The following is a 27,880-nucleotide window of genomic DNA, read 5'->3' as shown; positions in this document are numbered from 1 at the left end:
TCGCCCAAAAATAAGACGATTCTCGCCAGCCATCTAGAATTGCAGAGGAAGACCAAGAACAGGCGAAGGACTGGGAAGCTTGGGAGAAGAGAAAATTTTGGAGGTTTTGAATTTCAAATGGTTAAAGTGGATACTAAGAGGCAGTTTTAGAGTTTTTTACACTCACAGAACCTGGGGTGGAAGGAATTTCACCCCGACCGTTGGATTACCTATGACATAGGTACTTGAGAACAATCCAACGGTCATAATCTAAAAGGCACAGATCATGTTCATTAGCTTTGGAAAAAGACGCCTTGGGCACAGAGCGAGAGGACGCTTAGGGTACGGATTGGACATTTTGGGACGTGGAGTTGACCCCTCATTAAGTGCATGGATTGATGGGCCCAGCAATAGGAATTCAACACATGGCATGACCTTCCAGAGTGACATCAAGGAAAGCCCAAACGTATCCCCCCGAAGACCTTTTCGAATTACTCCTCAGCCTAAGTCTTCACTTGTGAGGACGACTGAAGACTTGGGGGCAAATGTTGTCCTTGTTTTCGCCACCAGACACGTGGCAACTAGGAGTAATTAGCGACAAGTCATGAAGTTCTCGGAGTGTGAGCTCTTCCATGAAATCCAATCCGACCAAGTCGTGGATGTCTCCAAGTGAGGCCATGCTCCGAGGTCTTCCCTTGAGGCGAGGATGTCTCCAGGTGAGGCCATGCCCCAAGCCAATCTCCAAGTCATGGATGTCTCCGAGTGAGGCCACGCCCTGAGGCCTGTCCTCGAGGTGATGATGTCTCCAAGTGAGGTCACGTCCCGAGTGGCCCTCTTCACTCGCCCATTCATCAGGTCTTGGATTATGGTCCTTAAACCTGGAGTTGATGCTAGGTGTCAATCACTGCGGGTGTGGGCCACAAGAGGATCATCTGACAAATTTTGGTGAGCCTCGATTAGTGGTGTCGATTTCGTACCCTTGAAAATCGACATTTACCACAGCGTCATCTGACATGGGAAAACATGTGCCGCACCTTGACAGTCAGAGATATGTTCCCCATAAAGTTGGCACGCGACTTTCTGCAATGAGCCATGTATAATCCGACGGGGCCGTAGTCTTTATTTATTGTAGCCCTTTTTGTATTAATTCAACATTAATACCCCCGGATGGGGGAATTTGTATTAATAATAAATGATTAACATTAATAACCCCAACCTCTATAAGTAGGGCTAAGGTATCTCCTTGTAAGGGGTTCGGATTTTTAGAGGGAGAAACTCTGTAATTCAGTGCAATATATACTCTGCCTGAGAACCAACATTGAAGCTTGCTCAAACGAGCTTCAAGCTCACTAAATACCAGAGACTCGTGGACTAGAGCTCTTTTATAGCCTGAACCACGTAAAATCCTTGTGTTCTTCTATATTATTTTCTTTATACTCTCAGATTAAGTTGATAGTGAAAAAGACAGTCAACAAAATCTAAATTAATAAAGTAAACTTACAAATTGATTAATTTTTAAAACAAAATATTTCCCACTAACAGTGGAATTTCTTTCGACATATAGTGACTAATATTTAGTATGTGGAATTATTTAATGACTAATTGATATATAATTATTTATTTTATTATTCTTGACTATTTTTTTTTTAGAAGTTTGACTAAAATATTAAGTGACTAAAAATTAGGTGTTTGGTGACTACATTTTAGTCATCGAAGTATATATCTTTTTAAGTGGTTGAACGTGAAAACTACTACTCAGACAAATGTATCAGACAAATGTATAGGTACTTCAACTTAATTATAGTGACAGAAATTTAAAAACTATACACATATATGTAACTAATTTTTATTCTTAGAAAATAAAATTATTTTGTGATTAAATATAATTGAGAATTTTTTATTGTAGCTAAATATATACATTGAAAACAATCATCTCTTACAACCTATAAATCTAAAATGCTAGATAGAAAATGAGAGAATTCTTTTAGCCAAACAAGTTATCGTCCACCCTAAGAGCATGCACTGTCAATGCATGAGCAGCCTTATTGGTTATACGACGAACATGAATCAGGGATGCTCTTAGAAAATTGGACAACAATCTTGCTATATCCTCTAACAATGACCGTAAGTCATTGAAAAATGAAGATCTCCTATAAAAGGCATTCACAACTACCAAACAATATGTCTCAACAAAGTGCAATAAAAAGCCAAGAGAAAGACTCCATTCCAATCCTATAATTGAGAAAATTACACTGTCATACGTTTTTTTTTAATTTTAATTTAAAAAATAACATATAAAACTTTATTATAAAAAAAATAACGTTTCTTATACCGTTTTTTTAGAAACTTTGACAACTCTCTATCTCTTCAAACTATTAAAGTAAGTTGTCATATTCCGTCAATCATACTGGTACACCGAACGGGAGGAAGACAATTTGCCGACGATCTCACGGTCAAAAACTCGCCACCATCCTACGTCGAAGAAGGTCAAAGTCGACGGAGGTGTGACTTTGTAGCACACCAAAATTATTTTTTATTTTAGTTATTTGTTTGTATTATTTTAATTGTTGTTTGTTAAGTGTTAGAATTTTATTTAACTATTTTAATTTTTTGGTAGTAATTGTGTGAATTGAAATTTAATTGTTTAATTTGTGAATTTGTTTATGAGTTTTGATTATGTGCAAGAATGTGCATGCTTAGTAGTGATGGACTTAAGCACTTAGGTGTGCATGTGCATGGTGTGCATGGTGAGCATGCAATAAACTACCATGTATTTATTTTAGTTAATTATATTAATATTTAATAGGAAAAATAAGAGAATAAAGAGGTAAGTTTATTAGTAGATTTGTACCAATTTTGGAAAGTTGGAAAATTAGGAAAAATGTGTGAGAATGGCCTTGGTGGCCGAGTAGAGAGAGAAAGAGTGAGATGAAAAGGGGTGTCAGTGAATAAGGGATAGTGTGATTTCAGTTTCCCCTTTTGTTTTGTTGACACATCTCTTTGAATTATCACCATTATCCTAAATTTATTTCAAGACAAAAATAAAGGATTTTAAAATTAGAACTTACCCTTTTCCCATTGGCATAATAGATGACCTCTAGGGTTATTATATAGAAAAGGTTTGAGCTTGAAAGCTCTATTGGTGGCTGTCATGCATAGAGAGAGAAAGAGAGAGAGAAAGCATAGAAAGAAAAAGAGAAAGAAAGAAATAAAGAAAGAAAGAAAGAAAGAAAGGAGGATGAAGAGAAGAGAAGGATTTTCTAAATTTAGGTTTGTGCTCTTGAACTAGTGGTTTGAATACTCTAGGTTGTATTCTCATCTCTCATGCTAAGATTATTTTTGTTTCTTTCTTCTTTTTCCATGTTGTGGGTTCGAAAACCCTATGTACTGTTGTTGGTAATTTTTTTTAAGAAGACATGTTTATGAGGTGTGATGGTGATTTGATCATTGTGGTCTTGATGGATTGTGGTGAGGCTAAGTTTCGGCATAGAGTATATTTTAGGGTTCATTCTTATTTTTGCTTCTTTTGAACCTTGATAAACATGTTTTTAGATTTGATTTGTTGTAATGGTGTTACTCTTTGGGTTCAAATGAGTTATCATAAAAAGGAAAGCATGTTTATAGATTTAGATAATGACGTTATGATAAATCCATTTTATTTTTTTAAAAAAAAGAGTGTGAGTTTGATAAGTATATGTAATGTGGTTTGATGTTTGACAAAATAAGTTTACGTAGAAGTTGTTTATTGATATGAAGAAAATTCTTTATAGTTTTGATTCTTGTATTTTTAGAACCATGCTAAGTGTTTTAGGTGTGGGTTTGTGCCTGTAAGGTTTCAGCCTAGGGTGTTTTAATAGGGTTACAAGTTGTGTTTGTTTCTTGATTTTATTTATAAAACCAATGGATTATGAGCATATTAAATTTGTGGTATTTTCTTGTTAAGGTTCCATAGGCTTCGACCAAGACTTGTTGTAGGCATAGGGTTCCTTTTTTCATTTGTTGTTTATTTGTTCATTTATAAGCATGATGAATTGATGTATTTGATAGTAAAAAGGAATCATGATTAGTTGTATTTTATGATTAATAGTGTAGTTGGTCAATGCCTTATTCTTGAAGTTTATGTTTTTGAAATAGTTTGAATTATTGGTGCATGCTAATTGGATCTTGGAGTGCATGAAATTGTAGGAACATGCTAGGTTAATGGGTAAAAATGAATATGAGCATTTTTTTTAAAATTATTCTTGCTGATTTTATTTTTGTATTTTATAGAAAATTCATAAATAAATAAGAGAAATAAACCATGTCTTAAATTTTATGTTCTTAAAACTAAGACAAGAAAAATGGTGATTTTCACATGTTAATTAAGTATTTTTCTTCAACAAATACATGCAAAAATTTTGTTTAAATTTGAGAAAAAAACTACTTTTAAAAAAAATGTTTTAAAAAAAAATTGTTTATTAAAAAATGTGAGTAATATTAATCCTTGTGCCAATTTTTAGATAATTATAAACTAATATGAATTTTGTGATCTAGAAATGTTATGTTTAAGAAATTAATATGTCACTTTTTATTATTTATTTTATTATGCCAAGATAAAAGATCACTTTTATGAAATTAATTAATTATGCCAAATTAATTATTCTATAAGTAACTACAAAATTTGGCACATTTTAATTTTTATTCAATAATAAATAAGATTATTATTTTGTACAATTAAAGCTAAAGAATTATTTTAGTAAATTAAATTTTTGTAATAAAATTCATGAATGACAATTATATAATTTAAGGGAATAAAATAGTAGTAATCAAGTTGGTAAAATATCTTATGCTTGCTAAATTTTTATGGAAGTAACAATGAAATAAAGGAGTAGAATTTACCAACTTCAAAGCGCGTTTTAAGAACCCACTCACATATGCATGTTACACCCATGTTCATTTTTACGTTCAAATATACACTAATTAATCAAATATATGATTCTTGTGTTTGTAACCAATGAAAACTACTCAGTAGGATTAGTATTGTTATTTTATGATTTTATGTGGAATTATTATATGTTTATAGTTGTGGTGCAACCTATGCCACGTGTGCATGACCCATACACCCGTGGGGTGTATCTGTGTGGTGTGCTTAGCCTTATTTGGTATTAAGACGAATTTTTAATTGTTATTTTAGGCTCGTTATGAAGTATCACACTCTTTAATTTGCTTAGACTTGAGGTAAGGAAGTTAGCTAGAATTCTTATGCTTTTATGTTGAATTGTATGAGATATGAGTTGTGAGATAAATTGTTATGTATGTATGTGTTGTATGACTATATGAAAAGTATAGTGTTGTTAGCGTGTTGAACGGACACAACAAAGAGTTACTAAGGTATGACGTAACTCATAGGGCGGACACACCGAGATTATTCTAGGACTAGAGCTCCTAAATACCTCATAGAGGAGGATTTACTGGTATATGCTTTGCTGGTTACCTCATAGAATTGTTTGCTTTACTTGTTATGATTAAATATTCAGATAAAGTGTATGAGATTATGATATGTCTATGATATGCTATTTTAAGCATATGTACGATGAGAATAGTTTTCAATTGTACTTATGTGAATTGTTGTTTTTGTTTGTACTCTCACTCCCTTACTTTCCCCACTTCAGGTAGATAATAGGATTTCTCATTGGCACTCATGGTGATGTGAGGCGTTCCTGGTTCAAAGTATGTATGTTGTGGGGCTCTGATGAACGAAAAATGATCTAGCAATGCCTAAGAATATTTGTTTTTTATGAGTTATCATGTTTAATGATATTATGAGTGGGACTTGAACATTTTATTTTAAACTGCATGAAATAAATTATGTTTTTATTTTAATCAATGGGTCCATATTGCATGATTTAATAAGGTCCGACTGAACCATTTTCATAATTATGGTATTTTTCTTAATAATTACCAAGTAGTCATCGTTTGAAGGGATAGTAGTATAGGGTGTTTTACAAATGGGACTGCATTTTTCGGCCAACTCCGATCACCCCAAGTCTCGGAGGTGGTATTGTTGGAATGACCTCTTCAAGAGGAACACAACCCAGCCAATCACTCCAGCTATATCGTCAATGTTTTTCTAGCGAGTTTATGGGTGTTCTGCGACTTTAGAAGCTTTTTCCGGCCACATCGATGATTTTTTGGGCTCAAGAGTGGTACCATCGCGACCTACTCCTTGAATGTGATCATTTTGATATGTGGGAAGCATACATTTTCTTGACATCGCTGGAGAATATGACTGGAATTCAAAGTAACATTTTAGTTTCTTTTATATTTGGTTAACCGAAAAGTAACTGAACTTAAACAAAATTCAATATACCAACCAACTTGATAGATTACTAAAAAGTATTTTGTCATTTCACATTTAAAAGTTACCAAATGATATTCTTAATTACCCTATTTTATAAAGCAATTTTGATAGGTTTCTAAACAAACTTAAAAGGAAACCAAACAATATCTTAAACAAAAATTTATGTGTTGTATTTAAAAAGTAACTATGTAGTTGCTTGTTAACTTGATTAAACAAAAATTCATAATAAAAAACCAAAATGTATAATTTTTATTATAATTTGAAAGTAACTTCTAAGTTTCTTTTTTGTTTGATCAATAAAAACATATTATTATTTACATTTAAATTACATTAGTGACTAAAGAGTGAATTAAAAATTTTCATTAAAAAAAATTACTATATAATATACTAAAAGTAACTTTTGATGATAAACTATATAGTAATTTGTTATAGTCTATTGTAAATCATTAGTTCCTAAAACAAGTTTAAAGGTAACGTAAAAATATTTAAATAATAAGACATTGTAATATAACCTAAAAAAAGACTGATCAGTATTTTAAGATAAAATAATTTCAACAAATAAATTTTGGAGATAACCAAAATATATATGAAATAATATGTTCTAAAAATAATTATTTTTTATGAAACAATAACCAATTGGTAACTAATTACAATTATAAGTAACACAAATGTTACTTTTGAAAACCCAGAAAAATGAAAAATTCAGAATTTCGTAAATTTTTCCAATTCAGGTATATTATATTTTGGAATCATGTATTTTTTAATGATGTGGCAAGACACTTTTGTACATAATTTTTGTAATCATTTTATGTTATATGGATATAATTATAAAGATCCTAGTATAATTTGGTCTCTAAATTTTTAATGACCGCTTTTTAGTTGCAAGATGGAAACTTTAAATAAAAATAGTTCTAAAAGATCTTTTGTAACTAATTAATGACTTGATACTAAAAATTTTAGTAGCAATTGTCTTTTTTTGTCCCTTTCTTTTTTTAATAGCAAACATAAAGTGGGTGTTTGGTATGTGGTAAAGTAAATGTGAGAATAGTAATTTAAATTCATTCTTATGTTTGGTTCAAATTTTAAGGATGTAAAGTTAATAATTTGTGTGAGCCTCACATGTATTTTAAAGGTAAAGTGAACCATTTTGTACACAAGAGTTTAATATTACCTCTATCATAAGTCCATCTACACTTTTACAAGGCAACTTAACTACTCAAAACAAACACTTTTTATCATTTTGGTTTTCATTTTTCTACTTTGAATCTTTCCTAACCTATCCATCCTTCCTACCAAATACCTCTTTTATAATATAGTTTCCACTATACCCAAATAAATATATGCATTTTAATAAGAGTAATGATATTTTAAAATTAGTACAACACCTTGTTAAGATCATTTTTAGTCAAAAATATTTTTTATAAAATAACAATACTACTTTATTTATTTGAAATTATTTTTTATAAAAAAGTTTAACAAACATGAAATTTCTAAAAAAAATAGAATATGAACCTTACAATAAATATTGTCATAAAATTCTAAAAATATCATACAAAAAAAATCTTGTTTTTGTATTTGTGCAATAATATGCAAAGCAAACGACATCGTTCTGGAGCAACTGTCGAGGATTTCTGCACGAGTGAGTCATTAAGAATCGAGCGATAAGCTGGGTTTTGGCGCCTTATCCAACTCTTTAACGACATGCCGAACTCCAAACTGGCTCACTCATATGAGCTTAGTTTTCTTCTACCACTCTCACATTTTCTCAGTCACCAAGTTCAGGCTTCGGTCTCCTCCGTCCATGGCATCAACCCATATTTTCGAATCCCCTGTCTCCATTTCCATATCCTCCTCTTCCACTTTTCACCGTTCTCCGCTCAAACCCTCTCCTCTTTTTTCACCCATAACTCAAACTCCCTCCTCCTCCTTTAAACCCATTAACCCTCCGAGAATTCAAATCCATGGAAACCCATCACCGTCGATATCAAGAAGATCGTTCCTTCCGCCGGTTTCAGGCATCTGGGAAGCCATAACTGGTGGCAACAACAACAACCCTCGCGAAGCGGTTTTTGCTACTCGACGAGGAATGCTTCTCTTTAGGCAGGTATACAATGGTTTGGTCCCCACCCCCCCCCCCCCCTTTTTTTTTTTAGTTCTATTCAATTCTCTATACTACTATTCATAGTTTTGGCAGGTTAGTTCATTTGTGTGTTGTTTGATCTTGAAGGGTGATGTTCTTGGGTCTTTAGCAGAATTCGATAAGGCCATTGAATTGGACCCTCGTCAAAAGGCATGTAGGTCTATTTACTTATAGTTGGAAAATGTATGGTTTTTGAGTTTTTGAATGTGAACTGGTAATCATATAGCTTGTGATGATTGTAATCTGCGAACAGATCTTTGGCAAAGAGGGCTATCGCTTTACTATCTTGATAGGTACTAATTCTGCATTCTTTACACTTTGTCCGAGTAGTGAGAAAAGGAAAGAAGAAAAAGTATATATATAGTTAAGTTTTAGAGCAGGATTAGTTACTCTGTCTTGTTTAGCCTAATGTTAAAATTGGTATATACCGGCGAATGTTTCATCATCAAGTGAGAAGAATAGAATTGAAATAAGTTATTAGTAACTCTTATTTTTAGGTTTGAAGAAGGGGCAGAGCAGTTCCGGATAGATGTTGTGCAGAACCCGAATGATACAGAGGAGTCCATTTGGTGTTTTCTATCTGAAGCTCAATTGTATGGAGTTGATGGAGCAAGACAACGATTTCTTGAGGTCAGTCAGTGACTCTTACTTGAGGAACATCACCTTTATAATTTTAGGAAGAGTTAAAAAGTGAATACTTCATGAATTAAAATTAAGAGAATTAAACATCTTCTGGCAAATGGTTCTTTCATAATATAAAATAGTCTTTTGAGCTATGTTGGGTACCGCAATTAGTTGGGAGAAATCTACCTCTAGCTCATGATGTGCAAAAAATGATCAAATAAGTATTCTGACTTTGGACTGTATAAATGTAGGTTGGAAGAGATCCAAGACCTGTCATGCGAGACACCTATAACATGTTCAAAGATGGTGGAGATCCAGAAAAGGTGGGGAGTAAGGTTTCATTAAGGCATTTCGTGTACTTAATGTTTGCCTACTGTATGATCTCATCAATATAATGTATAATTACCTCTTTCCGCATGATTGTCAAGAATTTCATCTGACTCAACCATTTGGCTCTACAAATCATGTCGATAAATAGCTTGTTGCTGCATTTGCACATGGCCGAGAGAATGAATATTTTTATGCTTCATTGTATGCTGGGCTGTATTACGAATCTCAGGTTTGTTTTTAACTTGACTTATTCCTAACATGGAATTTTGGTGCAGATTCTGTTTTCTGATTTCTTGTATCTTACATTTATCAAGAAACTTAATAAGTGATGGTTCTGTATATGTGGATGACTGATTATTCTTCGGTATGGAAGTATGACAACCAAGAAAACATCAGCTAAGTGGTTGTTTGTCTTGTCTTATGGTTACTTAGTTAGGTGTTGTAATAAGTGCCAGAACCAAAATAAAGAGAGAAAGAACTAAACAGATTTGTGATTCAAGTCTGCATGCTTGATGCTATTGTAAGAGAAATATTAATTCTTAGTAGAGACTTTTAATACTGAAGATTGCAAATTTATCGCTGAAACAAGAAATATTACTCCCTAGTTTTACACAGTACACTTTTTGCAAGAGTTTATTTAATTTTCAACTTAGCACCACATTTCACAAGATAGTGTTCGTCATGCCTTAGAAAAAAGCACAGAGTAATCTTTATCCCAATAGAAAGCTCAGAGTATCCTATCCTTCATATATATTCAAATCACCTCCCTATCATATTTAACAATTTAAGCATCTTTTGTTGTGAATACACTGGCTGCTTTGAAATGTTCATGTAAAACTACTGTTCGATTTGACATGCCAATGTTATGTATTGCACGAGTCTAATTTTTTGTCTGAGCTCTAATTAGCTATTTGATCACCTATGTAGAAAAAAACTGAGGAAGCCAAACGCCATATAGTTTCTGCATGTCAGTCTCCATACGGACAAAGGTAATAACTTTCAAACACATCCCTATGTATTATGCACTTGACCAGCTATGTAAACAAATGCAAATTGAACTTCCTTGTGTATTCAGATCTGATGATTACATGGCTTCTCTGGCCAAAGTTCACTCTCTATGTCGAAACTGGGCATTGGCTTGAATGATCAGATTCTCCAGTCGTTCTGTATCACACATTTGTGTGCTCATCTTATGAGAATGTGTTCATAGTCTCAACTCATTGTCGAGCTTGGTAAGTTGCAAAAGGCAAATACAAATATACTATTTTGAAATTGAAGTTTGTTTACCTCATTGATCTTTGATATGGATGTGTACTGAATTGGAAATGCTTCCTTGTGCCCCTTGTAGGATGTTGTCTTTTTCCTTACTACGTTTGTTTTTCAAGAACTCTTGGCGTATCTTATGGTGTGTTGAGTTGAGTCAGGTAAAAATATCAGTATTGATTGGTGGAGTGGAGGGAATATATGCTTGGAGTAAATACAAATATTCAAACCCATTGTTGACTTATTCTGTGGTTGGAGATATTGATTTTGGTTTGAAAACCTACTTGCATTTATTATTGCCATTTGTTCTTTTCTAGCTGTCTAATGTCTGTGCTAGTACCAAATTTAAGTTTAGAGCTTCATTTTATATAAACATTAGGTTACGTGATCAAAATAAAGAGCAACTTATAATAACCGAATCCTAGAACTTGCTTCAACTATTTTAAAAGGTGGCTATTATTCCTCAAGGTATTTTACTACTTTGAATCTGCTTCTTCATTTTTTTTTTCTTTTAATAAATGTTGGTTTAGCTTAAAGCATTTATTTCGAGAACTGCACCATTAGACCAAACTCAAAACGTGACTTGTAATGTAATTGGTGTAGTGACTTAAAATATACTTAAGAAGTAACGTTAAAACCCAAAAGTAATTTTAATGTTAAAAGAATTGTTATTGGTCAAGAATGAGCTTCTGAAGGGAAAAAAAGTACTTTAGTTTAATTTTGGGTTGTCAAAGTTGTCTAACACAAGCACTCATCCTTCTAAAATCATATAGCCATTTTTAGACTTTAACACATAACAATTCTAAAAAAGAAATGATGTTGTTTTTCAGTACTACTTTTCAACATAAAGAAAAAAAGTTTTTGAGGTGAAGACCTGATTTTTGTATTTTCTTTAAAAAAAATTACAACAATTTTACTCAGCACAAGCACATTAATGTACCTATACTAACAGTGCGAGACAAAAGAAGAGAATAAAAAATTAAAAATAAATACTTCAATTATTTTTTAATGAAAAAAGAAAAGAAAAGAAGTGGTAAGTAGATGTCGTATATGATTAAGTTTAGGCATTATTTGAGTGTGGAACCAAACATGTGGCTTTTCAGCATATTCGGAATTGTAAAGCACAAAATTATATGAATATTCTTATTCTTTTGTGTGATCCGTCTGCGGCACTAATTCTCACATTCCAATTTCCAACTGATTTTCTCGTTTTTATATTGACCATAATGGCCCCCAATTCTTCTCACCCTTTAGAAACAAAAAAAAAAACAGTTGTATTTTTTAGATTCATTAAGAATATTATTAAAATAAGTGTCAATCTCTTTCACTATCTAAATCGAAAATATACAAGTACACTCTTGATCTTTTTTTCAATTATTATTATGCTACAAAAGATGCCCAATAATGATAATTGTAGGGCAATTTAGACATTTCACCATTAACCATGTCAAAACTTTATGTGATCCAATTGTGTAATAAAATATTACCTTTCCCACCATCTACATTTAAATAATCAATTTTCGCAAAACTCGACTAATTGGTATATAAGTTACGCACTGATACGGGAACTCCGTGCAACCGAGTTCGGATACTGCCACGTTTTACATGAAGCCAAAATCATCATCCTTGTGCCACGTGGAAACATCGTATTCAACAGTATTAAGAACACTGACGTTACCGTAGGTCACCAGAGTCTCTATCTCCTCCTTCCCGGTTAAAAAAACAAACATGAAAAACAGGTATTTGAAAAATGTTTTATTATATATATACATTTATATATAAACCACAACGTACCATGAAATTTTCTTCACTGATTTTCGTATTCAATATCACTCTGATATGTTAAGACAGTTTGATTTTGAATCAAAAAGCTTGGAACATTATATAGAAGATCATGTCGTCGGAGAGGCTTCTATCCGGAGCCGTACAACATACCGGTGGGATGTCGGCGGTGTTTCACTCTTTCCGGCAGTGGGGAGAACCAGCGGCGAGGATTTTCGATGATCTTCCGATGGCAACAATCTTAGCGGTGTCACGGCCCGACACCGGCGATATCAGCCCCATGCTTCTCTCTTACACCATTGAGTTTCAGTACAAACAGGCATGTTTAATTGACTTTTCTCTATCTCAGTTGACATGAAATAAATGATTGAAATCATATTCATATTTCATATATGCATAATAGGAAATATATTAACTAGGTATATATAAATAGCTTTTGGAAAAATCAGTGGTTGGTTTAAGATTTTTATTTGAATTAATGTAATGGGAAACTCAGTAGAAAGAATTACAAGTTTTGGGTTTTGTTAAATGTTTCTATATTTGGCATATTATGTTTAATGTTTGGCTTTTTGTTCTTTTTTTTTTTTTTAGTTTTAGAACATTAAAGTGAAGTATGACTTTTTTATACATTTGATGATGTAATTACTTTTCATAGTTCAAGTGGCGCTTAGTAAAAAAAGCCTCCCAAGTTCTCTATTTGCATTTTGCTTTGAAGAAACGTGCATTTATTGAGGAGATTTTCGAGAAACAAGAGCAGGTTTGCCTCTTATCATCATATAGCATGTGATTGATCTATAAGTATGTTGGCATTTGAAATGTAACTATAATATGTCCTCTATGTATTTGATTCTTTATATTACCTTAAAGGTCAAAGAATGGCTTCATACCATTGGAATGGTTGATCAGACAGCAGTAGTGCAAGATGATGATGAGCCTGATGATGGAGCTGTTCCTTTACATCACGAGGACAGTGTTAAAAACAGGTAGCTATAATTTCATATACTATGTTAATCTTATGTCTAGTAGTTAAACCCAACCTAGGTACTAAAACAAGGTCATATAACTTGTGGTGGTTCTCTTCTTCTCCTCACTATAAATATCATATATTTTGTTGGTTATGCAGAAATGTGCCCTCCCGTGCTGTTTTACCTGTTATCCGACCAGCAATTGGAGGACAACAGTCGATTTCAGACAGAGCAAAGGAGGCAATGCAGGGTTATTTGAACCATTTTTTGGGAAACTTGGATATTCTAAATTCTCAAGAGGTAAGCACATAAACTTTCTGAGTTCATGTTTTACTTGCTTACATGTCATAGGCTCATAGTCTGGTTACTAATAACCTTGACAATTTATGTTCCAAATGAAGTGTCCCCTGAAATTGTCAAAGTGAGCCATAACAAGTAGTTTGGTGTTTAGGTGTGCAAATTCTTGGAGGTCTCGAGGTTGTCATTTCTACAGGAGTATGGTCCAAAGTTGAAAGAAGGCTATGTGATGGTGAAGCATCTATCAAATATTCCAAGCAGGGACTCTGATGTAAATTGCTGTCCCTTCTCCTGGGTTTTTTGCTGTCAAGACAATTGGCACAAGGTGTGGCAGTAAACACTTTTCTTTCTATGATGGTAGTTAAATGTAATAATTTTTTGTTTTTGAAATAATTCCTCTCAACTAAGTGTACATTGTATTTGATTCTTTTACTAAACAACTCTATCTCTTAGTTCACTCTTAATAGATCTATTGGTTGGATTTTGGAATATGCTGGCATAGACACATCTGTAATTATGTATTGTAAAACACACAAAAGACAATGTAACTAAATTAAGGTTCTACATCAGTTGCCTATGTTGTTTTACTGGAACATATTGTAATTTTTTCTGGCATAACTCTTATCTATTTGCAGGTCTGGGCTGTTTTAAAACCTGGGTTCATAGCCTTTCTGGATGATCCTTTTGACATTAAACTCTTGGACATTATAATTTTCAATGTACTTCCACTTTCAAAAGGAAATGGAGGATCTCCAGTCTATTTAGCAGATCAAATAAAGGAACGAAATCCTCTACGTTACACATTCAAGGTACATATCTGTTCTAATTGACAATGTACGATCTTATTCATTCCAATTCACAACATTTAAAACTGTCTAAAGGTTAGCAACGGAAATCAAAGCATAAGGTTAAGAACTACAAGCAATGCTAAAGTTAGAGAATGGGTGTCTGCAATCAATGATGCTGGTTTAAAGCCTCCTGAAGGTTGGTGTCATTCTCACCGCTTTGAGTCCTATGCTCCTCAGAGAGGTTTGATTGAAGATGGGAGTCAAGCCCAATGGTTTGTAGATGGGAAAGCAGCGTTTGAAGCTATTGCTTCTGCAATAGAGGATGCAAAATCAGAGGTTTGCTTGGTCTCTTTTTTATAAACATATAATAGGTATACATATTAAATTGTTATGGAAGAACAGTAGCTGCAGTTTTCAGGAGTCTAATGCTTGAATGCATTTTCATGCAGATTTTCATTACTGGCTGGTGGGTTTGCCCAGAATTGTATCTGAGACGTCCTTTTGATTCAAACTTCTCGTCACGTCTAGATGCATTACTAGAAGTAAAAGCTAAGCAAGGTGTTCAGGTGAAGATCAATATAATTATCTCATTATTCTATACTTTTTCTTTTCCTTTCTGGGGATTTCTTTCTTTAACATACTTATTTATCAAAAGAGTATAAATAATTATACTGGAAGTTAATTTGATTATGCAGATATACGTTCTTCTATACAAAGAGGTTGCTATTGCTTTGAAAATCAACAGTTCATACAGTCAAAGAAAGCTTCTCAACACCCATGAGAATGTGAAAGTCTTGCGTTATCCAGACCATTTATCTAGTGGTGTATATCTGTGGTATGCATTAGTAAATTTCATTGTTTTCTATATAAAAATAAGAAAACAAGTCTTTTTAGGCTCATGTTTTCTACTTACAGGTCTCACCACGAAAAACTTGTCATTGTTGATTATCAAATTTGCTTCATTGGAGGATTGGACTTATGCTTTGGTCGCTATGACACAATAGAACACAAAGTGGGCGATTGCCCCCCCATTATATGGCCAGGCAAGGACTACTACAACCCCAGGTATATTTCTCTTTAGCTAAAAAATTACAAAAAACTCACATGTGATTTCATTTATTTTGACATTCAAAAAACTGTTGCATCAATAAATTTGAAAAAAGAAAATCTAATGAGAATGACTGAGTATGTCTGCTGTTGAAGTAATTGAGTTCTATATTTACAGACCAGTTCTTAACTTCATAATTGTATTGTGGACTTAAACCATTTATATTGGCTGTGCTAGAGAATCTGAACCAAATTCTTGGGAAGACACAATGAAAGATGAATTGGAGCGTGGAAAATATCCTCGTATGCCATGGCACGATGTCCATTGCGCTGTGTGGGGTCCTTCATGTCGTGACATAGCTAGGCACTTTGTTCAGCGTTGGAACCATGCCAAGGTTGACCTCTGCCACCTTTTCAATCTTATCGAAATGTTTTGTTTCATGTTATAAACTCTTTTTCAAATACACGATTAAAACCGTTTTATTTTTCTCTTGATTTAAACATTAGAGAAACAAGGCTCCGAATGAACAAGCGATTCCACTACTTATGCCTCATCACCACATGGTGATCCCTCATTACATGGGAATTAGCAGAGAGATTGATGTTGAGAGCAAGAGAGCAGAAGAGAACCAAAACGATTTCGGCAGACAGAACTCCTTTTGCTCACTCTCACCATTGCAAGACATCCCATTGCTTTTGCCTCAAGAACATGATGGTTTACTGGACTCTCATTTAGAACAAACCTTACTCGTAAATGGCTTGCATGAGAACCATAACATTATGTATCAGCCAAAAGGGACGTGTGAAGATTATCTTTTCTCAGACAAGAATCAGGAAGTTGAAGCTCTAGTTCCAGAGATGGATATCCATAGTGAAATGTTTTTAGATATGGAGGAAGAGGCACAGCATAAAACAACAAACTCAGATGAGTGGTGGGAAAATTTAGAGGAAACCAATCCAAGGCCTTCTGCTAATGATGACTCTGGAGAAGTTGGTCCCCGTACGGCATGTCGTTGCCAGGTTAGGGATGCTTCCATGAAACCATTTAAAATTTATTTAGTTTGTGACTTTTTTTTATGTTTTTCTATGAAATTGTTGTGTAGGTTATCAGAAGTGTCAGCCAGTGGTCAGCTGGAACAAGTCAAACTGAAGAAAGCATTCACAAGGCTTATTGCTCTCTTATTGAGAGAGCAGAACACTTTGTATACATTGAGGTAACCGCATCCAAAAAAAAAAAGAAAAACAATGATGATTTTAACTTTATCTCTCTCTCTCCTTTTTTTTTGGTTAATAGCTGATAAGCCTCCAATCCAGGCCGTGTACACTAGGAGACCCCGAAACAATTAGGTTTTTATGGTGTTAGTTGTACCCTGTTTTATTTAGTTTTATTCTGTTGTATTAGTTAATCTAGTTGGCTGTTTTAGGGCTGAGTTGTAATTGTTGTATTTGGTCTTTCTTTTTTCCTGGCTGCCAGTAGCGTCATTGCTCTCCTCCCTTGGTTCTTGATGAGTTCTTGATCTTTCTTGGATGTCAAAAAGAGCTTTGAATTGTTGTTGCAGATTTTCTTGGAACTCATGTTGAGATTGTTGAATCTTATTTGCCATCTCCACCATTGAATTCTTGAATGCAGAGAACTCAGTCTTCAAAGTCTCCAATTCTTCTTCGAACACAGCAGTAGAGTCACTCTTCTCCATGGTCTTCTTATGTCCCATGTCCACGCTCACCGCACCAAATTGATAGAAAAATCTTAGAGAATAGAATTTTTCTATCAACACAGTAACACCAAGAATGAAATCCCTCAAAGAAAACCTCTTTATTAATGGTGAGAAAAAAAATACAATCTAGCTTTCGAGATGCTAGTATCTCCAATTACAACCTTTTGAGAGGGCTGCTCTCTCCTAAGTCTAGATCTCTCTATCACAAGCTGCCTTCTAAATGAAACCCCTGCCTTATTTATAGGCTTTGGTCCTTTTACAATATAACAATATAATGCTAGCTATGAAAAAGAAAGACCAAATACAACAATTACAACTCAGCCCTAAAACAGCCAACTAGATTAACTAATACAACAGAATAAAACTAAATAAAACAGGGTACAACTAACACCATAAAAACCTAATTGTTTCGGGGTCTCCTAGTGTACACAGCCTGGATTGGAGGCTTATCAATAGCATGATAATTCTAGTTTTTGTACTAATAACTTGTCTTATATTGCTTGCAGAATCAGTTTTTCATTTCAGGTCTCTCTGAGGATGAGATTATACAAAACCGCGTACTAGAGGCACTTTACAGACGTATTCTAAGAGCACATAAAGAACAAAAGTGCTTTCGAGTTATCGTAGTAATACCACTCTTACCTGGCTTTCAGGTACATGATCTAAGGATTATCTTATTCCCCTAATATCTACCTTCAATTTTCCAAGTGATAACATAGCTTTTTTTGCCTGGTAAATTTTCATTTATTTCGTTTTATGTCTTTTGGGTGAGAATAACAGGGGGGCTTGGATGATGGTGATGCAGCAACTGTTAGAGCCTTGATGCACTGGCAGTACCGAACCATCAGCTGGGAGAAAACTTCAATAATGCATAATCTTAGTGTTTTGCTTGGACCTAAAGCACATGATTACATCTCTTTCTATGGTTTAAGATCGCATGGTAGGCTTTTCGAAGGTGGCCCTTTGGCTACAAGTCAGGTACCAAACTACATGTCACTAGCTTTTTCATTTTTTGACACTATAGAGCTTATACTTTCCATTTCTGGTCTTGTGAGAACTTAACTTGTTCATGTTGTATGATACATCTGTTGTGCAGGTTTATGTTCACAGCAAATTGATAATAGTAGATGATCGTGTTGCATTGATTGGATCTTCAAATATTAATGATAGAAGTTTGCTTGGATCTAGGGATTCTGAGGTTAGATTTATGCTACTGCTTCTCTTCTTTTATTTTTTCTTCTCATATAATAAGCTTCTCAGTAAGTATTGCACTCGGTATTATATTGACAGTTTTCTTGTATTAGTACATATTTTTCATTAATTTAGTAATGCTCTAATATGTAAGAAATCCAGGTCTCATTAAGATTCTTTAGTAGTATAGTATCCCTGGCCAAACTGATCCTTTAAATCATGTCTCGTGAGTCATTATTACCATTCATGTGCAAGAAGCTTAATTCTAATTAAGCCTTAAATATTTTAAAATGATCTAACAATATATATACATATATTAAAGAGAGAAGGGTACAATGACTGACTTGGCTTGGTTCCAGATTGGGGTACTAATTGAAGATAACGAGTTTGTCAATTCAACTATGAATGGACAGCCGTGGAAGGCTGGAAAATTTTCTTATAGTCTTCGGTGCTTCTTGTGGTCTGAGCACCTGGATCTTCATGCAGAAGAGGTTGGTCCATTCATCATATATTATTTTGCACTTCACTATGATGAGTAGGAAAAAAATGGTTTAGGGGGCTATTGGTTTTCGACTTTTTTTTTTTTTAATAATATTGGTTTTTCGACTTGAAAATAATAATTTTGAGATATTATTTTGAAATTTTATTGTTTGAAATTAAAATTATGTTTAGTTTTAATAAAATTAAAGAGAATTTTTTTCTTATAAATGATTTATTATGTATTTTTTAATTTAAAATTTTAACATTTTTCTTAGTATTTTAATAAGCCTCACTTATTTAATATTTTTATATCCTTATAAAATTAGATTATTTAAGAATAACCTAACGTGAACTCATAAAATGGTGAATTTGATGTTATAGTTTTTAATTTTTTCAGATAACAAAAATCAGTGATCCTGTATTAGACTCAACTTATAGAGATCTATGGTTAGCAACTGCAAAGGTGAGACTCAAAGTTATTTCATATGATTTGGAGTGTTTAAAATCTAATTTAATCTAATCCAATTAGTAAAAATTGAATATCTAATTATAATTAAACTGGATTGAATGTTAAAATTTAAATTCTATAATTGAATTGGATCTATTGGTGGATGACTATTAAAAATCAAATTATAATTAACACGATTTTGGAGTTAAATGACATTCCTTTGTGTCTGAATATTATCGAGAAAACTTGCATTTAAGGTACAAGAAAAGAGAGCTTATATATAAAGCTCAGGAAAGCAAGAAACTAACTAACAAAACAAAAGCTAAAACTAACAGAATAACCGAAAATGAAAACAGAATTACAACCAACTATAACTGAAGACAGAATAGAAATAACCAACATAATACAACTGAAAAGAGACAACAAGATAAAACACTAAAACTTAATAGCCTCCCCTCAAGATGGACTGTGTATGTCATGAACAACCATCTTGGAGATATGGTTAGTGAAGTGCAGAAGAAGGCAGTGGCTTGGTGAACGTATCAGCTAGTTGATGATGACTAGCCACCGAAATAAGCGGAATAGAAGAATCTCGCATTTTGTCTCTAATGAAATGACAATCCAATTCTATGTGCTTGGTACGTTCATGGAAGGTAGGATTGTTCGCAATATGCACAACAGAATTGTTGTCACAATATATAAAGGTTGGAGAAGACTGTTGTAATGCAAGTCATTCAACAAGTATTGAATCTAGGTGACTTCACTGGCTATGGCAGCCAAAGCACGGTATTCAGCTTCAGCTGAACTTCTAGAGATGGTTGGTCGTTTCTTAGTTTTCCATGAGATTAAGCAATCTCCAAGGAAAGTACAGAAACTAGTAGTCGATCTTCGAGTAGTGGGACAAGAAGCTCAATCTGAATCTGAGTAGGCTCGTAACTGAAGAGATGAAGTGGTGGAGTAAAGCAAACCTTGTACTGACCTTCCTTTCAGATACCTAAGTAAATGGTGGACTACTTAGAGATGAGGGGTTCTCGGAGCAGCCATGAATTGACTTAAGGTATGGACTGAGAAGGTGATGTCAGGTCTCGACAGAGTGAGGTATAACAAGCGTCCAATGAGGCGTCTATACTAAGAAGGATCATCCAACAGTGTAGCTGAAGAATCATCGAGTTTGAGCCTAGGATTCATAGGTGTCGAAACCAGTTTACTAGCCAAATATCCTGTATCATCGAGAAGTTGGAGAGCATATTGTCTTTGAGAAATAAATAAACCAGCCGATGATCTAGCAACTTCAAATCCCAGAAAATACTTCAAAGCTCTTAAGGCCTTGAGTTTAAACTTTGTATGTAGATAGTCTTGAGCAACTTGGAGAAGGCCCTGTTAATATGATGTTGTCAACATATACTAAAAGGGCAATGAAAGTGTCTCCTGTACCCCGGGTAAAGAGTGTGAAATCAGCTCTAGATTGAACAAATCCCGCATGTAGAAGAGCATCTGAAAGCTTTGTATACCATTGGCGAGATGATTGCTTAAGGCCATAGATAGACTTGTGAAATTTAAATGCTAGAGGGGTACCTGAGGAGGAAGAAGAATCATTCAGTAGGCCTTGTGAAATTTCATTGAGATCACTATTCAAAAAGGCATTGTTAATGTCTAGTTGAATGGTGGTCCAATGTTTAATTGCTGAAACTGCTATAAGTAACTTTCAAGTAACCATCTTGGCTACGGGAGAAAAGGTATCAAAATAATCTAGTCCCTCTTGTTGAGTGTAGCCTTGAGCTACTAAACGAGCCATGTATCATTCTATAGTACCATCACTATGGTATTTAACTTTGTAAACCCATCGACATCCAATTGGTCGTATGTTAGATGGTAAAGGAACAATAGTCCATGTTTTATTCTCTTGAAGAGCCTTGAGTTCAAGGTTCATAGCCTGAATCCAATTATTGTTAGAATTGCATCCTTGTACGAAGAATGCTCATTTTGAGTAGAAACTGCAAGAATAAAATCCTTATGGCTGTAAGATAATTTAGAATAAGAAATATAGTTGTTAATAGGATATAGATTAGAAGGAGTCTTGTGAATCGAGTGATGACACTCAAAGTCTTGCAAATATGCAGGTGGCTTATGTGGCCATGAAGATCTTCACAAAACAGGAGCAGTAGGACTTGGATTGTTTGCAGGATGCAAATTTGAATCTTTCAAGTCATTTATGTTGTCAACATGAATGTCTTCAGTAGAATCCGAAGCTACATTATTGCCATCTTGCTGCAACTCAGATTCATGATCAGTAGTAGAACTAGGATGAAAATCCATGATATTAGTGTTAGTCACAGTAGAAGAGGGCAATACATGTTGAGGAAAAGGGTCAACACAAACAGTAGCATTATTTAAAGAAGTAAAAGGGAAAATCGTTTCATGAAACACAACATTATGAGATATGAAGAACTGTTTGGTGTTTATATCATATAAACGGTATCCTTTTATCCCTGGAGGATATCCAAGAAAGATACAAGTCCTTGCTCTAGGTTTGAATTTTGTTCTATGACTTGGAAGGGTTGAAGCAAAAACAAGACAGCCAAAGGATTTGAAAACATTATAATTTGGTTTGTGATTAAAAAGGATTTCAAAAGGACATTTGTTATGAAGAATAGGAGTAGGAATTTGATTAATAATATAAGTAGGATTCCTTGGAGGATATTGCCTGTATTGACCTGAATCTGGCTTAGAAGAATTAGAAGTATTGTTTTTCGATCCAGAAAAAGCAAAGGCCATAGAAATGGTGTTTGTTGAGTCCGACTGAGATGACTGAGTTCCTTCTTCCCTTTGATTTTCTTCCTGCATGACAAGATTAAACACATTGCTCATAGATGGCAATGGATCCATTAGGAGAATATTTCCTCTAACTTGGGAGTAAGATTCCTTAAGTCCCATGAGAAAAGACATGGTATACTCGACATTATAATGATCTTGAATAGATTTCACTCCGCCACATGTGCACTTGTTACAAGTGCAAGAAGGTCAATATTGTGAAAGTTCCTCCCATAAAGATTTTAACTTCGTGTAATAGCTACTGACATATTGAAGGTCTTATTTAAGATTCATCAAGGCTCGTCGAAGATTGAAGATGTGTGGTCCATTCCTTCGCTGAAAACGAGTTTTAAGATCGTTCCATATTTGTGAGGCAGATTCATCATATATGATGCTTGCCGAGATTTCTTTGGAAACAAAATTGAGAATCCACGAGATGACGATGTTGTTGTTTCTGATCCAGGCATTGTACATAGCATTATCACAGGGAAGAGGCTTAGGGATAGTACCGTCTATGAATCCAACTTTGTTTTTTACAGAAATAGCTAATTTCATGGCTCTTCTCCAAGCTGTGTAGTTGTCTTGTCCTGTGAGTAACTGAGAGACAAGGATGCTGCCTGGATTGTCCGCGTGATGTAAATAGTAAGGATCTGAAGGATCCTCCATTGCCGTTCTTGAAATCAAAGCGGATTTCGTGCCTTGAGAAGGTTGGACATCTACTTCTTGAGAGACAGTGGTCAAAGGATTTGAACTATCCTAAGTGAAAAGAAAATCCAAGAGAGAAAACGTTTGATGGATTGCTGAGATGAAGAGAATGAGTCGTTGTAACAACAAGAGAAACTCAGGCAATGTCGAGAAGAGCTGAGACACCAGAAGAGCAAAGCAGCCGTCGCTGGGGAAGACAACACGGTTGAGCAGCGTGAACGTTGAAGGATCTCAGGGAATCCTTCCCGCTCTGATACTGTAACATGATTTTGGAGCTAAATGACATTCCTTTGTGTCTGAATATTATTGAGAAAAATTGCATTTAAGGTACAATAAAAGAGAGCTTATATATAAGGCTCAGGAAAGCAAGAAACTTACTAACAAAACAAAGCTAAAACTAACCAAGAAACTAACAGAATAACCGAAAATGAAAACAGAATTACAACCAACTATAACTGAAGACAGAACAGAAATAACCAACATAATACAACTGAAAAGAGACAATAAGATAAAACACTAAAACTTAATAATAACCAATCCAATGAAATTTTTGTATTATATGTTAAATCTAATATATAATATACGAAAAATTAAAAATATATATAAGTGTTTTTTTTATAAACACGCATGATTATAATCTATACACAGTAAACAATTAAATATTATATTAAAATTATCTAGAGTTTTATTTATCATTGTTTTGTTTATAATTTCTTTAAAATTAATATGAATTGTAAAAATTGATGAGAAAACCGGATGTGAATTTTCAAAATCCAATTTATAATAGCATTCTCAATGGCTTATGTAAAATATAGAGAAATAGTCTCAAAACATCATTCCACTAGATCAACTAAAATAAATACATTTTACATAATGTTAAAATGAATACATTTTACATAATTTTAGAGTAATTTCTCCATATTTGCATATTACTATCTAATTTTTAAACTTTTTTTAATAATATCTTTCTCCTCTCTTATTTCTTGTCTAAAATGAATAATTTTTTTAAAATATAATATTTCAATAATGGAAAAAAAATAAAGAAGTAGTTTATTGTAAAATTTAGATGTAAAATATCAAAGTAAAATTTCCATGATATAATTTAAAGAATAGAATAGACAAACCATTAAAAGTGCTCTAATTAAATTGAATTAGTTATGAATAAAACACTTGGACTGAATTAGATCGTATGAGCACCCGTAATGATCTATGTCTTGTACAAGGTGCTTCTTAATACACATTAAAACTTGGGTATAATTATTGAGTGCTCTTCTTAATAATTTTTTAAACCGGTAAGAGTTTCTTCAAGCATCGAATCTGCTTGTTCATAATGACTTTCTGTTGGTTTTTTTTTCACCAACTAATTTGAGCATATCTTATATGTTGAACAGAAGAATTCAACCATTTACCAAGACGTATTTTCTTGCGTGCCCAATGATCTTATACATTCAAGGTACATTGTTACATATCTTTCACTGTATAATTTTGTAAATCTATTCATTTTTTTTTATTATTTTATAAAAATACTAATTGAAATCTTAAATATGATTTTAGTGGTCTTCATGTGACATGGGGCACACACATTTGATGCTGAGGACTAGGAATATTTTCCTTGACATTTTTATATTTCAATGTTTTACATTAAGATTACACTAAAATATCAAATTTTTAATAATATTATAAATCATTAGTGTAATTTTCATGTCAAACATTAAGATAAGAAAGTGTAAAAAAAAAGTAAGATTTTTTGCTTTAGCGTTTCTATTTGAATCTTTTTTTTAGTTACTTCTTTATATATTTTCTCACGACTCTTTAAACCATTTGTCATTTCCATACATTGCAGAGCTGCTTTTAGACAATGCATGGCTCATTGGAAAGAAAAACTTGGTCACACTACAATTGATATGGGAATAGCTCCTGAGAAGCTAGAATTGTATGAGGATGGAAAAGTGAAGTTAATAGATTCAAGTGAAAGATTGAAAGCTATAAAGGGTCATCTTGTGTGCTTTCCTCTAGAGTTTATGTGTCAAGAAGATTTGAGACCTTTTTTCATTGAGAGTGAGTTTTATGCATTTCCTGAAGTATTTCACTAGGTTATTATTTTTCGGATGCACAAAGGGGTGAGCTAGTTAGTTTGTGGTGGATGCAATTGTATATTAGTTTCACATAGCAAGTGAGAGAGAGAGAACCAATTAAGAGAAATAGGTTCTATTACTAAAATATATGTAGTTATTAATTTGGTAGGTGAAATCACTCGTGCCACATTGGCCATGATGTATTTTTTTTTCATGTATAGAACTAGTTTGTAGGCAAAACAATATGTACAGATATGCATACACATTCAAAGTTTGATGTCTCCTAATATTTCAAAATTATTTTAAAGAAATTATAAGAAGGGTATATTAACTCAAAATGAGTATTTATTTGGAATAAATTTTAGGTACTTTTATAAACACTTTTTTTCTCTCTCTCCACACCTATTTCTAAATGCTAGCTGCATGTACAATGTATATTTGTTTAATTTTATTTAAAAAAAATTATTAATTATTTTTATTATATTTTGGTGATTGCCATATGAATTGGATTTGTCATTTTTATTATGAATTGGATTTGTCATTATTAGGATTTTATATTATATAACAATAATAATAATAATAATAATAATAATAATAATATTTTATAACATTTGAATTTATATTAATATAATTATTAAATATCTAGTATTGTATTATATATTATTATAATAAGTGTAATTAGCAGAAAAATTCCATTTTCTTTACCTTTTATTACACTTAACCCCCATTCTTTTTTTTACGATGAAACTTCTCATCCCTTATTCTGTTAGCAAATCCACGTTTCACGTCGATTCACTCCGTTATGTACCCAAACCCCCCTACGTGGCCATTTCAAACCGTGTACAACTCACCTCCCCAATCCCACGTGGAGAATCAAAATTAAAATTAACAAAACAAAAAGGACAAAATACTCGGGACTTCTGCATGAGCAATTATGCTGATGAATGGAGTGCATTTCCTCTGATCATACTCTGTATCAGAAGTTTTATTATGTGCTAGTTGCTTAACATCTTGGTTCAACACTTCTATCTAAGCATGTATTGTTGTTGGAATTAATGGAGTAGGGGTGACTGCAGGAATGTGCTCATCGTGTCTTTCTCTTCGATCTGCAGGTCATCATCTCCGTGCCTCTTGTAACGACCCAAATCTGCTAATAAGGCTTAGGGCCTTGATTAGCGTGTCTGGAGGGCAATACGTAAATTATTGTTTAATATGTTGATTTGTGTGAATATGTGATTAGTGATGCATGTTTAGGTGAATTAAATATGCATATGGGCCCTGTCTGGTTATTAGGTGAATTTGTTATAGAGTTGGTACCAGGAGCGGAGCCAGTATCTAGGACACCTTACAGAATGGCTCCGGCAGAGTTGAAGGAGTTGAAGATTCAGCTGTAGGAGTTACTGAATTTGGGGTTCATCAGACCGAGTTTCTCGCCATGGGGTGCTCCAGTGTTGTTTGTCAAGAAGAAGGATGGATCTCTTAGGATGTGTATTGACTACAGGGAGCTGGACACTGACCATTAAGAATAAGTACCCATTGCCTAGGATTGATGATTTGTTTGACCAGCTGCAGGGAAAGACAGTGTTTTCTAAGATAGATCTCCGATTAGGTTACCATCAGTTAAGGATAAAAGAGGAGGACATACCAAAGACCGCTTTCTGCACGAGCTATGGACAATATAAATTCCTGGTTATGTCCTTTGGGTTAACCAATTCCCCATCAACTTTTATGGGCATGATGAACAGGGTCTTTAAGGATTATTTGGATAGGTTTGTGATTGTGTTCATCGACGACATTCTGGTATACTATCAGTCAGAGACGGAGCATGAGCATCATCTACGTCTGGTATTGCAACTGTTAAGAAAGCATAGGTTATATGCTAAGTTCAGCAAGTGCGAGTTTTGGTTACCACAAGTTACATTTCTGGGCCATATCATCAGTAAGGAGGGGATTCTGGTCGACCCAAATAAGATTGAGGTAGTGAGAGATTGGCCTAGACCGAGCAGTGTTTCTGAAGTGAGGAGTTTTCTAGGATTGGCAGGGTATTATCGGCGGTTTGTTGAGGGGTTCTCCAGGATAGCTACACCATTGACAGAATTGACAAAGAAGAAGATGAAGTATGTTTGGACAAACAGATGTGAGAATAGTTTCGAAGAGTTGAAGCGGCGACTGATCACCACGCCAGTGTTGAGTCTGCCGATGGACAATGAAAAGTTCGTGGTTTATTGTGATGCTTCCAGACAAGGATTGGGGTGTGTGTTGATGCAAGTTGGAAAGGTGATAGCCTACGCATTGAGATAGCTAAAAGAGTATGAGTAGAGATATCCCACACATGATCTAGAGTTAGCAGCGGTTGTGTTCGCACTTAAGATTTGGAGACATTATCTATATGGTGAGAAGTGCGAGATATACACCGACCATAAGAGTTTAAAGTACTTCTTTACTCAGAAGGATCTGAATATGCGCTAGAGACGGTGGTTGGAGTTGGTCAAGGATTATGATTGTGCTATCCTATACCATCCTAGGAAGGCTAACGTAGTAGCTGATGCATTGAGCCGGAAGGGCCCAGGACAACTGTTTAGTTCAAGACAGATATCTGATAAGCTAGCGGAGGAGATGACCAGAGTTGGTATAGAGTTGGTGGTTGGTCGGTTAACCAACATCACTCTCCAGTCTACGCTCCTTGAGAGGATCAAGGAGGCACATGGGAATGATTCCTAGTTGAGGGGTTACAGGGAGAACGTCTTAATCAGAGCGGCTAAGGACTTTTCTATCACGGAGATGGGATTACTGAAGTATAGGGGTCAGATCTGTGTTCTGATGGATTCAGATATTCGGCGAGAGATTTTAGATGAACTGCATACCACTCCCTATTCCTTACATCCGGATACAATGAATAT

At 34.0% G+C, this 27,880-nt stretch overlaps 2 protein-coding genes across 3 annotated transcripts; both read left to right on the top strand.

Moving 5' to 3' along the window:
- The first annotated feature begins 8,004 nt into the window (after window positions 1–8,004).
- Window positions 8,005–10,955, top strand: LOC133788441 (uncharacterized). Its single transcript, XM_062225922.1, has 9 exons — window positions 8,005–8,423; window positions 8,547–8,613; window positions 8,713–8,752; window positions 8,957–9,089; window positions 9,335–9,406; window positions 9,562–9,642; window positions 10,341–10,402; window positions 10,489–10,645; window positions 10,762–10,955. Exons 1-8 carry the CDS (start codon window positions 8,049–8,051, stop codon window positions 10,553–10,555), a joined length of 897 nt encoding a protein of 298 aa, XP_062081906.1. The 5' UTR covers window positions 8,005–8,048; the 3' UTR covers window positions 10,556–10,645; window positions 10,762–10,955.
- Window positions 10,956–12,487: 1,532 nt separating this feature from the next.
- LOC133788440 (phospholipase D zeta 1-like) lies at window positions 12,488–25,262 on the top strand. Of its 2 annotated transcripts, XR_009873222.1 has the most exons (21): window positions 12,488–12,777; window positions 13,114–13,215; window positions 13,326–13,441; window positions 13,582–13,723; window positions 13,875–14,045; window positions 14,356–14,529; window positions 14,602–14,844; window positions 14,958–15,074; window positions 15,204–15,343; window positions 15,424–15,573; window positions 15,794–15,950; window positions 16,063–16,575; window positions 16,659–16,769; window positions 17,777–17,923; window positions 18,051–18,248; window positions 18,367–18,468; window positions 18,821–18,952; window positions 19,339–19,404; window positions 24,297–24,358; window positions 24,460–24,642; window positions 24,749–24,922. XR_009873222.1 is itself a non-coding variant. In XM_062225921.1 (20 exons), exons 1-20 carry the CDS (start codon window positions 12,571–12,573, stop codon window positions 24,996–24,998), a joined length of 3,300 nt encoding a protein of 1,099 aa, XP_062081905.1. In that variant the 5' UTR covers window positions 12,488–12,570; the 3' UTR covers window positions 24,999–25,262. The 2 variants fall into 2 exon arrangements, 1 of the variants encoding a protein (XP_062081905.1); XM_062225921.1 differs by lacking the exon at window positions 24,460–24,642 and having other exon boundaries at window positions 24,749–25,262.
- The last annotated feature ends 2,618 nt before the right edge of the window (window positions 25,263–27,880 follow it).

This window comes from Humulus lupulus, chromosome 7 (assembly GCF_963169125.1).
Source record: "Humulus lupulus chromosome 7, drHumLupu1.1, whole genome shotgun sequence".
Lineage (NCBI taxonomy): Eukaryota > Viridiplantae > Streptophyta > Magnoliopsida > Rosales > Cannabaceae > Humulus > Humulus lupulus.
Note: the sequence above shows the minus strand (reverse complement) of the source record. Positions and strands in the feature narration are given on the sequence as shown.